This window comes from Falco biarmicus, chromosome 8, assembly GCF_023638135.1.
Source record: "Falco biarmicus isolate bFalBia1 chromosome 8, bFalBia1.pri, whole genome shotgun sequence".
In the NCBI taxonomy this organism is placed as follows: domain Eukaryota; kingdom Metazoa; phylum Chordata; class Aves; order Falconiformes; family Falconidae; genus Falco; species Falco biarmicus.
Window position 1 is genome coordinate 61,474,635 of NC_079295.1, and position 17,699 is coordinate 61,492,333.

The window sequence follows — 17,699 nt, forward strand, 5'->3', positions numbered from 1 at the left end:
CTTTGGGGTAACATACCCAAAGGAAGTCATTGCCGGTGATGCGTTTCATCAACAAATAGATCTAATGCAATGGGGTAATGAGAATTAAAAAACACCAACCAAACAAACAAGAAAACCCAACCCAACCCCAAAACAATTTAGCCACAGAACCACCAACACCAGGGAAAAAAACCCCAGAAAACCAAAACAACTCACTTTTGGAGTGATCTAGAGAACAAACCAAGATGTCCATTTACTGTGTAAAACATGGTTGATAGGCCTACATCTTCCAGCCTAAAGAAGGGCACATAACTCCATTTTTCAAGACACTAATGAGATGCAGTCTCATTTAAGTCAGCAAGACTTCAGCACATATATTTAAAACCACTCCCTAGAAAAAGGTTGTTTTTCTGAGTTTTTAGAATACTGAGCAGCCAACAGCGGGACTGTTACATATTCAGACTTCTAATTATTGGCAGTAGTTACCTGGGTGCCTAGATAAAAACACTGCCTTCAACACTGTAGAAGCTTGTAAACGGAAGAAGAAAAATCAGTGACATGTTAAGCATTATTTCATCTCTCCAGAAAAAACATACGTGGGCAAATCAGAAAGGCATAGGGAGCAAACATTTCCTTTTTGTGAGTTGGGCGGTGAGTTGCCCTTCTTCAGCATTGGGCTTAGTTATGTAAAAAGTCAGTCCTACACACACTTTAAAAAACCGAAACCTCCACAAACACCAAAAGCAGAATGAAGTACAAATCTAGATTTAAATTGTTTTAGCATGCTACAAATTGCCAAAAGAAAATCCCAAAATATTAATTGTTGTTTCTCAATACCTTGGCAAAGACTATTTTAGACATGTATGACTCACCCCACCCCTCCCACCATCCTCTACTCCTCCCCCTTCATAGTGGCGTTGGGGGTAATCTGGTAGCAATTGATATGTAAACAGGAGGAGCTGCATTATCATATGACGTGTCTAATTGCTAAGTGTCCTAGAGACTCTCGATGGGTAAACATGGAATGACTACCTCCAACTCAAGGAAGATACATTTAAATGAATTCTATCAACTGAGTTCTAGTCAAATTAAATGAACAAAATAATTATTAAAAAGGCATACACCACCCCACCCACCCATGCTCAACAATATACTCCTTTTGACTTGTCTAGAAGTTATCACCCGTACTCCCATGGGGTAAAACTCAACCACCACCATCACCACCACAAAAGCCTGCACTTCGGCAGGACCAAAGAGACGAGCTCTTCCAGTTGCTTCACAGACCTGTACAAGTATTATCAGAGCCATTTGGGAAAACTGGCTTGTAAAGAATTTAAGGGAGTTGGATGTGTGAGAAGCAATCTGATACTGCCCGAAACTTCATTGCTTCCTCTCCCTCAATGATGGTGCACATTAGTTGGAAATCTGAAGGTTATTTTATTCTGCACAGGTTCTTATGCTGCATTTCCCAGCACGGTATTTATACATCCTACTGCAGATATTGAGACGGCTGTATTTTTTTTTAAGAGAGTATAGAGCAGTGCTTTCTCTATACTCAAGTTACCAAAATAATACGAAGAATGAAATACTGCTTGCAGCAACACACCTAATAGAGACATTTTACCACAATTGCCCCCAGATTCTGTGGGCTTAACTTGATAATTAAAATATTCAACACTGACAATCCTTAACTATGGTAAAATAACAGATTCAGGAATTAAAGAAAAAGATACAGATTTAGAAACTGACAAAATACGTTAATCGCAAAGAACCCAGTCTGTGCAAAGCCAAATTGTTTCGGACTGAGCAATGTTAGAATATGGAGAAACCAACTAAAAATATCCTTTCCCTGCTAGGCAAGGTTGGAGAGAGGAGATAAATATTGTCATACCCCAATTAGACCAACTTGCTTAACCCACAGTTGTTAAAACTTGGAGGTACAACTTCGGATACATTTTGCTTTCTGTCAGGACCCTTTGCTCACTGATCCCGGTAGAAATCAAAGTGTTAGGAATTTTGTCTCATCTTTCTTAAAAGAAAATATACTAAGAAAAAACAAAACCAGGCTGTGATCCATCTCTGCCTCCTGAACGCCTCCAGTATTTCTTTATGCAGGATACAAGAGATCAGCAGCCTTCAGCAGAAACACAGCAATCCCCTTCTCTTTCCAACACTGACCAGTGGCTTCAACAGAGTTTTAAGCAGACAGCTTCCCCCAAAACAATCTGTATCCTCTGTGTAAGAGGATTCTTCATGGGATTAAAAAGACTTTTTTTTTTTTCCCACTGCAGAACTGCATTAAGGAAGGCTCCTGCTCCAAAGACTAAAGGGATAGCAACAAGCAGTCTCTGAAAGAGCATCATATCTTGCCACAGCAATTTCTCATTAATTCATAGAATCTCAAATGTGACAATATGACAAAGCAGCCTTTACCCTGTAAAAAACTGCCCAGAGCATTTGGGTTTTTTTCTCTACCTGTTGATTCACTGCAAAAGCCTCTGTGTTGCCTTTTCTCACAATTCACACTACACCAGGTGAAAAATCTTGCTAACATGTATATATTTATGGGGTTTAGCTGGGAAGCTGCCACAGAAGTGGCCACAATGCACAGATCAGTGGTTATGCAGGCCTAGTTTTTCCCAGATCAGATATAGAATTGGTAGAGGATTGTTTGGGATTTTGTATTTACGATCTGACACCACTGAAAAGCAAAAGCTTCTCCACTTCAGCATAAAACTAAATGGGATTTGAAGGGAAGCTCAGGAACTTGCTGAATTGCATGGTTATTTGAGCGCGGTTCAGAAGTTGTGTTTCCCAGCGCCCTCGGAGTTTAACAAAGTTTATCCCAACCCGGGGAAAGCACAGGTCTCTCTGTCCTGGGCTCTTTATGTGTGGCCAAAACACCTCTACAAGGCAGCACTGGAAAGAACGCGGGAGACAAAGCCTTTTCTCAATACATTAGTTGACCAAAAGATAAATGTTCTCCTTTATACGTATATGCAAAACCACCCCTTAGACATAACTACACCAAGGCACTGGGCATGGATTACAAAGCACACAAGATTTGAGATCTTAGTTCTGATTCTCTGCTCATTCCTCGAGACCACACAGAAGGGGGAAAAAAAACCCCAAAACCCAAACAAACGTATGAACAGCAGGACGTCTTTAGGACAGATAGCGCTTCATCAAGTAATGTGGCTCAGCCGATGCTTCAGGCCAAACGCACCACGCAGCTGTGACAGGCACAGCACGGCGCCGCGGGCGTTTGGCCTTCTGAGGGACAGAGTTTGTCACCTAGGACCTGACTACGCCATACCAGGTTCATATAGCTTTTGGATTGTAGGATTCGAGCCTCACTGGCCCAGAGTACAGGCTGAAGGAACATCAGCCTTATTGGGAACACAGTAGCCCAATGTGCTGCAGTCAAATGAGCAATCTTACAACGGTCCTCAGCATTGGGCAGGTTCCAGTTCTCCCGCAGTCCTCTGGAGCTTCCCTGTTGTTATTTATGAGAAAGAAAAGCCTCGTGCCAGGTGTATTGCTACAGTTAGGACCCTCCCTGCAACAAAATGACATGAATAACGGAATAGGAATGAATCTTGAAAAACTCCTGCTGGGATAAGGAAGTAGTAATGATGCTGTAAAATATTTTTCCTGTAGAAAAACTCCATCAGAACAGTCATATCCCGTGAAAGCTACCAATTTCCACAAAAAGATATTTGAATACTCCATTAAAAAACCTGACCAGCTTGATCAGAAAACTCCAGGAATCCGAGCAGTGGTGTCTTACACATGACATCGGAGCTGTTATGTCTTACACAGACACATTTGGTTTACACAAACATCACACTGCCCCAACCCCTAAACCATGCATGCTTTTTGCATCATGACTTCAGCGTAGCAATCCTGGTATTTTATTAAGGGACAGTCCAGCTCTTTCCACACCGGAAATGAGGAAAATGCAAATTGCCCAGCATCACAACATCGGTCTGTGGAAGAAACGGGTAATGTATGGGATCTGCCACGTATAGGTCCCAGCCACGACAGACCGCGTCAGGCCTGAACGCTGCACCTAGAGCGGAGAGCTGAGCTCCTACATTAAAGAGAAGATGATGAAGAAAAAGAAAAGTTGGAGAGGAAACAATAATTTATTCTTGTACCTCCCACCAACAATCTTCAAACTTTGTGAGGGAGCAGATGCATAAGGATGACAATTTTCTTATCCATACATTTCTTTAACCATATCCTACCTTTTCTTACTCTTCCTGTCTTCTCCCTCTCCCTTTTCCTTAATTTTCCCTTAAAAAACCAAACCAAAGTTAGAAGTTAACACGTTTTTAATTCAACTGTGCATCTGAGGCCAGGCCAGGCCTTAACACTTGCTAAACCTCTGCTGAGCATCTTGTTTTCCATCAGGAAAGGCTGAGTCACCCGTTAGACAAAACACGGAGAGGGAAAGGGGTGCAAAGGCGCAGCTGGGCAACAGGACCCCACACCTAGAGGACAGGTAATCCACCCAACAGCTGCATTATGAAAAGCCAAACCATGTTGCACTAATTACTCAGCACTTGGACACTTTAACAAATATTAGTTAATTGTGCTTCTCAATACAGTCTCCTAATTAAACATAGCAGCCTTCCCATTGCACACATTTAACTAATAGTGTCTATTTTGGTCATTATTTTTCTCTCCTGTTTTAAGATTGTTGGAAAATCATTTCTCTGGTACATCCCTCAATATCAAATTTGTTATCTAATGTTATGGCAACAGGAGGTGATTTTTCCATTTCCAAACAAAAAGAGACATGATCATGGACTTAATTAGTTTGTAATGATTTAATTAAAATTTGCAGAACAACAATGTACCTAATTAGAAGAATGATAATTATACCAATGTACCTTTCCATCTTTGAAGGGACCATTAGTCATTGAGGTGGTATGTTTTGTAATTTAAGATCATCCTTATTTTCATTTTCTGATTAGTTAAGTGCAGTCATCCTCATGTTCAGGTAATTGCTTTATTAACTAGTTTAATTAAACTTGCTGTAAAACTGACAGCTACAGAGTTATTCTTTTTAATGTGTTGATGACAAAAAACATTAACTAATTACACAGCGCACTTTGCAGGGCTTACTTACCTTGTAAGCTTAATTCATTAGCACTTTCAGGAGCTTTGAAAACTCTGACTGCAATATACTATGGAAGTGCTTTAACACAAAGCACAATACATCAGAGCATTAAATAGAGCTGTTATGCCCAAGAAACAGCAATTTCTCTTTTCAAAGTTTAGAATATAGGAGAGAGAGTACGCATTTAAAAACATTTGCATTTCAAGCAGTAACTAGAGACTCAGTGATATTTTTGGCAAATGTAAAGCCCATAGAGATCAAAGTTAACAGGAAAGGGTGATAAGAGTTTCTAAAGTTTCCAGAAATATAACAAAATTATGCAAGTTCAAAAAAACGCCTGGAACAATTGCTGGAAACAGGGTATGAGGACTGAGTTGATACAGGCCACATCTGTGTTCAAATCCTGTCACGCACAAACACTGAATTATTGGTGTGACTAAAGAATCCCATCGCTCAGAAGAAATCGTTTGTCACCACAGCCAAACACCTTCACCCCCTTCAACTTTAGCACTTCTGCGAAGCAAACGAAAAAACCCCGATCAGCAGTGGAGACAAGCTTTGAAGACAGTCCAGAAAAAGAACCAGAAAGGTTTAAAGTGTGAACAGTGGTAAGGTTTTTCAGGCAGTACAACTCCCACACACAAAGCTAAATCAACTTAAGATCCATCAAAGCACTCAGTACACTGTGTCTCCTATTGTGATAGTTTAGGTGACACATAAACCCCTTGTAGCACAGGATCTGGACATAGACTTCTCATGATTTTCAACATTTTCCTCTTTGCCTTTGTGTTGGAAATCAACACCTTTGAATATTTTCCAATGGAATTTGAAAGAGATAAAAAGATTCCTTTGACTAGCCCTCAATAAATTAGTTGAGAGGCTGAAGGCTTCTATGTATTTGGCAGAACTGAGAGACCAAGTTAAAAATCCTAAGCCTCCATCTAAACCGACCAGCAAGCTTAAATGTGGTGGTTTATGGTTTACTTTTTTTTTTTTCCCCTCCTATGACCCTTGTATTATGGAGTGCTTTGGGCTGGATCAATCCCCCCAGTTTTATCATGAAATCTTGCCTCTAGGACTGCAATATCTTTCTTCACGAGGAAAAACTCATGAACTAAAAAATAAAGTTGGTTTTGAAGAAAAGTAATTCGGTTAAAAAAACTCCAGAAAGTCTGCTGCACTGACTTCCTGAGGATGCTTGGACCTGCTGTTAATGCACCATGTTTGCCGGAGTGAGGATCCATGATTCCGTTTCCCCCTTTTTCCACCCACAGTCCCAGTTACTGAGCGTCACCAGAGACATTCAGGCATAACAGCACATTGCAGTTATGGCCTTCAAGAATACGCCACATAGCTCATATTTCTGCTGGGCCAGTAACGTTTCCTCTGCTGCTCTGCAAAAGGCTGCCTTCAGAGAATACTAATCTCTTATAATCGAGGTGGATGGCACAGTCAGTTCCCAGAATCACCAGCACTATAATTAACAGAAGCAAAATGCTTTCTTTCCAAATGCAGTCTCTGCAGAAAGCACTAGAACAAAGAGCGTAACAGTTTGAGGATTATCAAACAGTGCAAACCAGCAAGATGATAATGCTTTTGCTGTCTTGCCATAGAGCCTTTATGAGTGGAAGACTGTATTATCCAGTCAGGAATGACCAAGACATCATTTAAAAGAACAACAACTAAAAAATGCATTTCATATTACTTTCCTGCAACTGAAACCTTAAAAGATTTCTTGAAGTTTTCATAAAAAGAGAACAAATCAAAGTCCTCCGGATTCCTCAAGCTCTGCTAAACATCATTCCAGATCAAGTTCTGAAGTCTTCATTTTGCTTTAAGGCCTGAAACTGAACTTTGAAGGAGTAAAAACCTCAAAATGCCAAGCAATGATACAAGGAATACTCAGGACCTGCTAAGAAAGAAATTTCAACCCAAGCAAAGTTGAAATGGAAAAGGAATACTCTCCTTTCTTAAAGAGCAGTATGTCTGCTCCATTATCAGCTTGCCTTATCTAAAGATACGGATATCTCCACTTTTGCATAAGAATCCCATTAGTCCAGCCCCTTGATCCCTCAGCCTAATACCCTGCCACGTGGAAGACCCTTAAAAGTAAGAAAGCTATAAACGAGTAAGAGTGAGCAAATTAGAAACAGAACAAATCAGTCCTGCTGGACCACACCAATCATCCCAGCTTCTGGCCACCACTGGCTTCGAGAGTCAGTGTGCTGCAGGTTTGGCAGCTGCAGAGGTTCCATTCTCCATGGACTGATATAAACCCCACTTGTATCTTTGACCTGCCCAACACTGTGCTGCAGGGAATGTCACAATTTTATTCTAAGCTGAAAAAATAAAAACACTCTCTCTGTTTTGAAACCATTGCCTTATAATTAGGAAGTACAACATTCCTTTTCCAATTTTAGGCACGATGTCATGCAAAATCATGCTGTAGTGTTCTAGTTAATTTTGCCTCTCCTCGCAGGTTCCACACCTCTGACAGCCATCACTGCCCTTCTCTGAGCACCTCCTAGTTCTACCATGCCAGCCTTGAGACAGAGTGATGATAACCGAAGGCAATGAGAAGTCCAGGCATTTGCAGAGAAGTGTAATAATGTTTTGTGCTTGTTCCCAAGCCCTTTTTAAACTTTATTTGCATTTTTGCATGGTGGTGATCATTACAATTTTTCTGAAACAGCCAAAAGTATTATGAGATCAAGTGGCTAAATGAGAGCCTGTGATGTGCAGGTTTCATTATTTCCCATTAATGCAATTATTGTGGATTTACTGACACCCAAATTTCACCTGTATTTTATCAGTCAGTCATAATTTCTGTCATATCATTTCCTTCTCATTCATTTTCACCTCAGCTAACAGTTCAAAGCATGGAAAGCGCAACCTGCAGTACCAGCACTGCTGAGGGGTTGAACGGCCCCCGGCCACCAGCGCAACACTTTGATGCTGCTGTGCCAGGTCACCAACTGTAAGCTCAAACGCTGCCTCCTGCCCCCCCCAGCAACCCCCAAAAATCAAACCGAGCCAGGATGGATCAAAACGCAGGTGTGTACGTGTCCACTGCCCGTCAGCCTATGTGAGTGGATGGCCAGTACACAATTTCAGAAGACTCTTTCCCCTCCTGAGATACAGCAGCTACTCTCCATCTTTTGTTTACAAGCTTAGCAAGAATCCTTTCAGTTGCCCAGCACATCATTACACGTTCACAAAGCAGCTGATGCAGAGCCAGATAGGAATACAGACAAATGCAAAGCAGCGTGGTATTTGCCCACACTCCAACGTTCACCTTTTTGCATTTTCACGGTCAATACTAGAACATGCCAGCACTGCAGTGCCAACAATAATACTGGCCAAGAGCACAGCATAGGAAAGAAAATTACCAAAGCAAAGCTTTTATTTTAGTGACTTAACAGCAAGAAAAGAGGGATCACATTGCCTAGTGAAAATAATGGCAAATTTGAGGGGAGCAGTTGTATTCTGTTCATAAAAGAAACCAGAAACCCACGACCATCACTGACCATAAAAATGTTATTTGTTAGGACGTTACAATACACCGTTTCATTTTAATGCTCTGCCTAAAGTATTTTCAGCTCATTTACCAAAATTTGTCAGGAGGCAGGGGGAAAATCAACAAAGCAGAGCTTTTAGAAGTTGTAGAGAGACAATGACATTCTACAGGTCAGCATAATAGCCCACTCACAGATTTACAGCGTACCGAGGAGTGAGAATACCAACAAGGACTGTGGTGGGTCGACCCTGGCTGGCTGCCGGGTGCCCACCCAGGGTGCTCCATCACCCCCCTCCTCAACCAGGCAGGGGAGAGCAAAGTTAATGAAAGGCTGGTGGGTCGAGTCAAGGACAGGGAGATCACTCAGCAATTACCATCACGGGCAAAATGGACTTGACTTGGGGAAAAAACAGTTTAATTTATTGCATTCAAATCAGAGCAGGGTAATGAGAACTAAAACTCAAAACTTCAACCAACCTTCCCCCCCCGACTCAACTTCACTCTGTTTCTCCCCCTCTCCGCCAGGGCTGTGGTCAGTCCATTGCAGCTGTCCCAGCCACCCCAGCACCGCAGGGAGGGCTCCACAGCCCCACCATGAGCTGCCCCAGCGTGGGTCCCTCCCACGGGGTGCAGTCCTTCAGAACAGACTGCTCCAGCCTGGGTTTTCCATGGGGTCACAAGTCCTGCCAGCAAACCTGCTTCAGCAGGGGCTTCCCACAGGTCACAGCCTCCTTCAGGCACCTCCTGCTCTGGCGCGGGGTCCTCCCTGGGCTGCAGGTGGGCAACTGCCCCACCACTAACCGCCCTGGGCTGCAGGTGGGCAACTGCCCCACCACTAACCGCCCTGGGCTGCAGGTGGGCAACTGCCCCACCACTAACCGCCCTGGGCTGCAGGTGGGCAACTGCCCCACCACTAACCGCCCTGGGCTGCAGGTGGGCAACTGCCCCACCACTAACCGCCCTGGGCTGCAGGTGGGCAACTGCCCCACCACTAACCGCCCTGGGCTGCAGGTGGGCAACTGCCCCACCACTAACCGCCCTGGGCTGAGGGTACAGCCTGCTTCTCTGGCTGCAATTTGTTGTGCAGATTTTGTTTCCCTTCTTAAATATGTTACCCCAGTGGTGCTACCACCATTGCTGATGGGCTCGGAGGTGGCCAGCAGCAGATCCAGCTGGAAGCCAGCTGACATTGGCTCCGTGGGACATGGAGGCAGGTTCTCACAGAAGCTGCCCCCTGCCCCTGTAGCGCCCCGCTACCCAAACCTTGCCATGCAAACCCAATACAACTGTATACAGCAAAGAACGACAGTATCGCTATAAGCATCTTCTCACTATTGCATAAAGATTAAGCAGACACGTATCCTGTCACCAGGACTGGGTATTACAGAAAGATTACCCATCAGCATGAGACTGGAAGAGCCTTCAATCAAAAAAACAAATTTAGAAAAAACAGCTACAAATGTGCCATGGGACAAGCAATCACTCCTGTCAAACAGTACTCAAGAAGCAATGAAACCCTGCCTTCCCAAGGCAGCGGTAGAGAACATGCACAAAATTTGTGGAAAAGAAGTTGCTGCTGGTGAGACACCAACAAGATGCTGTAATTTTCAATTGCTAGGACAGGAGCACAGTAATGAAGATGAGACAAAGTTACTTCAGAATGAATCTTTTTAAATTCTCCTTTAAAAAAGAAACCAAACCACTCACAGGCAACTTCTGAGAGGTATGCCTTTGATGGGCAAGCATGTCAGCTACAGGGTCGTTTACTGTCTTCATTAGAGCTGTCAAGTTCCTATCATATTCACAATAGTTTGGTGAATTTATGACAGTGGCAGAATTTCTGGTGAAAAAACATTTGGATCTTATGGTAAGAAATACAGAAGGTGGGGAAAAAAAAAGACTAACAGAGATGCAGGTAAGATGCACAGAAATGAACTCAATAGGATGACAGAATATGCAATGAAAACTATTTACTACAGATTATATACTCTCAAGAGTTCAGACAGAAAAAGTTGTTTTCAAAGCGAGCCCAATTTTAATCCTAAATACCAATGATAAATTACTGCATTACACACTCCTAGAGAGTATTAAAGAGTAGCTTGTTTAACATGCAATTTGGAGCCCTTTTTCTGCAGCCTATGTGTGCAAAGATGAGAAAGTGTCTGCTGATGTGCTCCTTTGGCCGTGCAAATCCTTCAGCCAGAACAGAAGAGGGGCTTGAATGAATTAGCCATGGCAGCATTTTAATATTTGTGTCCATTAATGGATGAATAATTAAAGCCACCCAGCTGAGAAGATAATGTAGCTGCAATATCATCATCACTGTTACATCACAGCAGACTTCTTTTTTTCCCCCCCCCGAATCAATTTATTTCCATGGATTCTGAGGGGGCTGTTTGGATTTTAAAGGGTAGTTTTACTGGCTGTCAAGCCTTACCTTGCCTACAGGAAAAGAAAACCTTAGGGGGGCTCCCTAAGCACAGCTTCCAGCACCTGAAGTGCTGTTTATGGAACATGGATCTGAGACACGGAACGCTTTATTTGATAATGGGCATTTGGGCTGCTGAATGGTTGTGAAGCCAGTTTCTTTTATTGAGTCAAGCCCTAAGGTGATTTTCAATATAACAATGAGGCAATTTATCCCCACTGGGTTATGGGAATTTTTTTTTATGGTACCATATATGCTGCATCTGGCACACAAGCCTATTAAAACTGTGGTTTAAATGAATTGTAATATGTTATACATGCAGTCTGGGGAAAAAAAATAATAATAATAAAAAAAACTATCACAGAATGATGATACTGCCAAGTTATTTTACCATTTGGAGACCAAATCTTTATCCCAAAATCCTCATCTTAACAAGCCACTCTGATCAAATGAATTTTTTCTGTTGCATCATCAACATTGAAAGCGTTCTACTTCAATGGCAAGAATCAATCATTTACAGAAACATGAATCATGAAAGTCACAAGACTCTGATTTGTCATTCTGTTTTGTTGTTTGTCAGATATGTAAAAACCTACATTTATCAGCACTTTTTACACAAAAAAATATTCCAAATCTAAACTAGACTGGAATTTAATACTGCTAGTTAATGAACGCTATTTCATCTTCATACTGCAGCCTGAACGACTGCTACCGAGAGGATTTCAGGTCACAAGCAGAACCTACCTTGGTAGTGTATGTATGTCCATCAGATCCACAGACAGCGCTGGTGTGTGTCACGGGGCAGGGCTTGCATTTCACGATGTTAGCTGGTGCAGTCCAGTGCTTCTGGGCCAAGTTTCCTTTCTTTTGTCGAAGGCTGTAAAATAAGAAACGACAGGGTTTTTTTGAACATGTTTGTATAAAACAGAAGAATGAAAGCTTCATAAGGCAACACTGGGTTTTCAACAAGATTTAATTTAAAGCAAGTAAATTAATAGCTTCTAACAATGCTTCTATATTATGGCACATCACAGCAGGCAATCTAAAAAGTCATAAATTGGTAGGCAGCCCTAGATTTACAATCCTTGGCAGCTTCATTTGGATTTATAACTACAAATGACTTACACTTAAGGATACAGCATTTTGTTGAACTACACGGCACTCCTGGTGAAGCAGGCAAAGTAACGTAGCATCAGGTTATACTTAAGAGACACTTTCACCAGCCCTTCTCTCTTGAGAGTTGCCAAGTTACTGTTAAGGTAGGGACAATTTTAAAACGAAATCCTTTGAAAAACATTGCATTTTATATTACACTTATAAACATGTATAAAAGTCACTGAACAATTTTGTCATGCTATGTGCGATGGTCACTCTCTATGGGTCAGCTACTGAACAGCTGTTATCCTCGGATCAATTCCAGTCCCCCTGGGAATGTTCTGAAGTGACAGAGAGCATCTCCAAATCTACAAATGCATTTGTACCACGGGAGTGACTGCAGTTGTCCTCAAGTCATGGACTACTCAATTATCGCACTTAAAATGTCTATGAAAAAGACAGCTGCTCCAAAAACTTACTGCAAAATATGTGCAATTGATTCCGATTAATAGCTCATTTTCCTGTCATAATGAACTACTTGACTGATAGGACATTAAGTAATTATCACCAGCCCACTGTTGTGAGCTGATTAAAAGTTTGCTTTAGAAACCACAAGCCAATGTTACAATGCAGATTCATTTTGGCCATGTGTCCTTGTCTTTCACTTGAAAGCATTTACAAAGGAAGGCAAGGCATCGCATCAGCTTTGCTGGAGACTGTTAAGAAAAATAACTGCCATCTGTTTTTGTACCACCGTGAAAAAAGATATGATATAACAGTTCAGCTAGAAATACATTTCAATGTGCCACTGAATGACTTCATCACAGTTTTAGAAAAATATATACAGATATTTTTTAAAGCAATTTCACTACAGCTTGCAATTTGCTACACAATACTGACTCTGATGTAATGACACATTCAGCTGCTAAAATAATAAAGTAGTCTATTCTTTCATCTCAGTTCTAGTTTTCTTCAAGTCTAACCTTTGTCAGTGATGAACAGTACTATTAAGAAGCTTGCGTCCACAGAAGGAATCCAATCATGGTATCATAAACTATGAAAATAGAAGCCCAGTATTTAAGACTAAATTCCCTTGTTATTTTGAAGAAGTTTTCTTAATGCAGAGAGCAGCTTTCTCTCTTTCAGATGCGTTTTGCCTTGCAGAGTTACCATTATGCCAGATGCTAAATGCTGCAGATGGGTGGTTGCTTGGCTTCAAACCGCCAAACACAACTCCACAGATGTGCTCTCTGCGCAAACCATTTATTTAAGTTTTCCAGAGTAAATGACTTTTCTGCAGCCCCCTTGCCTCCAACAATACTTGGTTACCATAATATAATTATTATCCTATTTTTCTCAAAGTGTTTTGATTCCTGGCATTTCTTTTGTCTTTTTAACTTGACAAGAAAATTTCCTTATTCGCTTTACTTATGCTCCCGCACTTCTAGAAACACACAAACTCAGTCAGACACATATCTGGTTACAGTATTGTAGATACTGATGAGCAGAGACTGGAGACAGATGTGAGAGGTTCTGTGCCTCTCCTTTGCAGGCTGAAGAACAGATCATGCTTGCTTTGTGCTTTTTTCCCTTTTCATAGACTTTGATTTCCGCAATCTCAAAAGACAGACACTTCTCTATACGTAAAATTACTGTGAAGAAATTTTAGGATTATAGAAAGACAGCTACGAAATGTTAAAACTTGAAGTGTATGATCTATGCCATCATCATCACAGCCATTAGCCACAGAGCATGCAGGATGGAGATGAGCGACTGAACTAATGAGCACCTCATCAAAATTAAATGTAGATTGAAGTTCTTAGCTAGAGTGATGCCTAACAAATCACGGGATCGTCAGGCTCCGAGTGGCAAGTACAAAATACACTGTACAGCATTTGTGGACTAAACTACATTCAAGCATTTTACACTATAAGCTTAAAAGTCCATCGCAGACATGGTGCTCTGCACAGCCTTACACCCCCCATGCTCTTAATTTCATTAATCCTGCCTCAGTCCCTTTAAGATTCATATTGCAAAGCCAGTTTCTATTGGAAGATTCTTCCGGAGCTAATGATGTTTTCTACTCTCCCACCATCACTTTAAAAAAAAAATAAAATTAATTTATCCATTTCAAGTCATTTCAGCAGCTCATCAAGCCTGGTGGCCCTTTCCCTCACTTTGCTGAGAACAGAAAAGCACACGCACAGCCTTGGGTCTGGAGCCACGTGTGGGAACTGGAGCCCCCCCCCTTAGCTGGGAACCCAAGTGGTTTCTCCTGAGCGTGATTTGCAGCATTTCACTTACAGATGCTGATGGAAACATTATTCTATTCCTCCCCCACATTCATCTTCAGGATCTTCTTTTGATAATAAGAGGAAATTAAATATCACTTTCTTTGAGACAATAAATAACAAGAAGTACTCGCATTGGAGTACATCTCCAAGCACTTTATTCTTTTAAAAAGAAGAATTTAGCACTTTTAGTAGCACTTCATGTGATGTGCATAACAAGGCAGGGGATTGCTGCAAGAAACCTGCAGCGATCCGAACACCTGCATGTGCGCAGGGCCAGCAGCGTGGTGCACAGCCATCCGGGGTGCAAGAAACAAGCTGGGCTTCAAAAATGAATATATTCAAGCTACAGTTTTGTCAGAAAAAACAGGGCAAAATGCCACCGTATTCAAAGCAAAAAAATATTTTTTGCCAGCTTGGCCAAGTAAGCAATAGCTAAAAGTTTTAACTGGATTCCCAGATTCCATACCCCACCAAAAATATAGGTAAGCACCTATTTCCCGGGGAGAACATCTGTTTTCCAAAAGTAAACATGCATTTTCCTGGAGTGATATTTTGAGAGGCTGGATAAAACTTTTGGAAGCTTTTCAATCCTAGAACCCCTAACAACACATCAAACATCCAAACAAACAAATTAAAATCTAGACGAGGGTATTGGCTGCCATAAGCAGCCAGCCAGCAAATCCCTTCTCAATGGAAGTGCACATTCACATACCCTGGAACATGTTTTGCTATGCTAATCATCTTGTTTTAGAATAAATACATCAGGAGCAAGCCAGGCCAAAGCAAATTAGGCCCTTCCCCCCCCCCCCCCCCCCCCCGACAATTTAACCAACTTTAAGGCTCAGAGTTGAAAGGGTCTACTACAAATCGATAGAAAATAACAACTGTGCAGAAAGAACAAACTAGAAACTCCCCACTGAGGTAAAAGTCTGCCACGTTTATCAGGACAAGAGGGCTGAGTACTTCCAATATTCCAAAAGCCAACAGACATGAATGTCTTGCTCAAGTATTAAGACTTACAGGCAAACCCTGCCTGCTTTTGCTTTTCAGACTGGTGAACCGACACCCCAAAAGGCATAAGATTTAAGGAGTAGTTAAGTTCTGCAGGATTCAGCCTCTTAACATTTTAATGCATAAAGAAATTTTAGCGGTTTAAAACACTCCCAGTTCAACGCAGGGAGAACATACACTGAGTCAACTTCATTACTCATTACGCAGACATACTACTTACCACATACTGTGAGAATACAGGGAGACTACAGCCGTTCTGCTCGCAGAGGAACGGGGAGGATGCTGCAGGGCTGCTGGATGCCATCAGCCAGCTGGACGAAGGTGCTAGCCATGGCCAGGCACACCGTGCTGCCCGCCCCCCTGCCAGCAGCACCTGCCCGCCCCCAGCACAGAGCTTTACTGGAACAGGACCTCAGGAGCTCCAGGGAAGCTGGCTCCACCCAAGGTTTTCACACCCCCAGGTGCACCCTGGTGAGAGCTGACGGGTGCAGCTGGCAGCCCCAGGGGTGGCAATCACTCAGCCCCTTCCCACCTGGCTGGTGGCTCGGGCTGCTGCTGGCCCAGACGCGGCCTGCCGGGGGGCTGGACCCTGCCTTTGTTCAGCACAAGGCCATCAAACCCAATGCCTCAAACAACACTTCACACACTGAGTCACAGTTTTTCAAAACCACCCACAGCCTTAATTCCTGACCTGCCCTCCGAGCGGGTGATGCGGGCTGTGCTGTCAGGGATCTCTGCATCTTTGCTTATAACGATTCTCTCCAGCACAGCACAGAACAGCACATATGGAAACAACCTCTGGCAAAGGCGGAGGCCGAAATAAAGTCACTTTCACAAAGGTGATGTTTTGTTTATTTACATTTACAATTTGTTTCCATTTAATTTTAAATTTTATGCAGGTCCTAGAACTATGAATTCTTTCATTTTCAGTTGCCTTGAAATACTCTTGGAAAAACTGAAATTTTAAAGTATTGTAAAGTAGCATTTTTAAAAGGGAATAATTTCTCTTTTAGTGTGAAACCTGGAGGGCATCGCCAAAGAGCATCACAACCACAATATAGGAAGTGAGAGTGGTTATGAAATGGATACACTTAAGTTTCACTCAATACTTAATTCCAAACTATTGCAGACAATTCATTTTCTTGCCATTTACTGAACTAATTGATAGATTTTAATTAATTTACTTATTGAGAAGACAATGATCTGTTAGCCTGCTCTGCAGCTAATTTCTCTTGTTGATGGAATCTCTAGGTGAAGCTGTGGTGAATATAGTACGATATGATTAGGTGGTCTATAAAGATATGAAATTAAAAATGGGACCTTGTAAATTTGATATAGAATGTGCAAATTGAGAGTATCAATCAGTGTTCAATTTTGAGACAACAGGTTATCAGACAACATGGGCATACTGTATTTTAACAAGCTGTATAATATTGCCACATAAGCTAATGACTATAACTCAGGAAAACAATTGAAAAATTACAGTATAATTTAAAATGGAAAATATATTAACTTTTTTTTGTTTCGATTAATATTTGTCTTATCACTGCAGACTAGAAACAGCCAAAATATCAACATATTCTATAAACAAGACCAATTCAGTGCTTTGATGTAGTTATATTTGATCGACCAAGTGCAAATTCAATTGAAGCTGTAAATGAACTTCAGTATTAGTAAAGATATAAGATGCACTAGAATTCAGAAGAAAATATACATTACTCCTCTTCAAGGCTAGTTATTCCCAAATACACATACATTAAATCAGCAGATTAAGCTTTCATGGGTTTCGTGCAATTACAAATCAGGCTCCATTGGATACAAGTTGACAAGCTATTATTTTGAAACTCCTGCCAAAGTTTTGGGAGGAGGGAGACAGTAAGTAGAGGTTCCTCTTTAGGACTTTGGAACCTATTTAGTAATTTTCTTGGACAAGAAAAAGACACTTCTTTACCCAGAGGAGTTTTTGTCAGATGGATTTTCAAAGGTCTGCTGCAAATAAACGGCAGGAAGTTTTCCAAAAAGACCCCAACATACAAGTTACACAGTTTCTTCTGACAGAAAGTGTCAGGGAAACAAAACAGAGAGATTGGTACTGTCTCCTCTTGTAGTCACTGTTTTGGTGACCTTACACAAGCATAGAATTTGGTTCAATACATGTTGCAAATTACTTGCAACTCTCACCTCTCTGTTTCTGCTGCCTAAAATAATACAACTACTTACTTCAGGTCCTATCTGCATAGTACTGAG

At 41.7% G+C, this 17,699-nt stretch overlaps 1 protein-coding gene across 1 annotated transcript in view; it reads right to left on the reverse strand.

Moving 5' to 3' along the window:
- SPOCK1 (SPARC (osteonectin), cwcv and kazal like domains proteoglycan 1) overlaps window positions 1–17,699 on the reverse strand; it is a 324,674-nt gene that overhangs the window by 92,139 nt on the left and 214,836 nt on the right. The window contains exon 5 of the mRNA XM_056350365.1: window positions 11,797–11,929. Within this exon, the coding sequence (XP_056206340.1) occupies window positions 11,797–11,929 (133 nt within the window). The remainder of the gene's footprint in view (window positions 1–11,796; window positions 11,930–17,699) is intronic.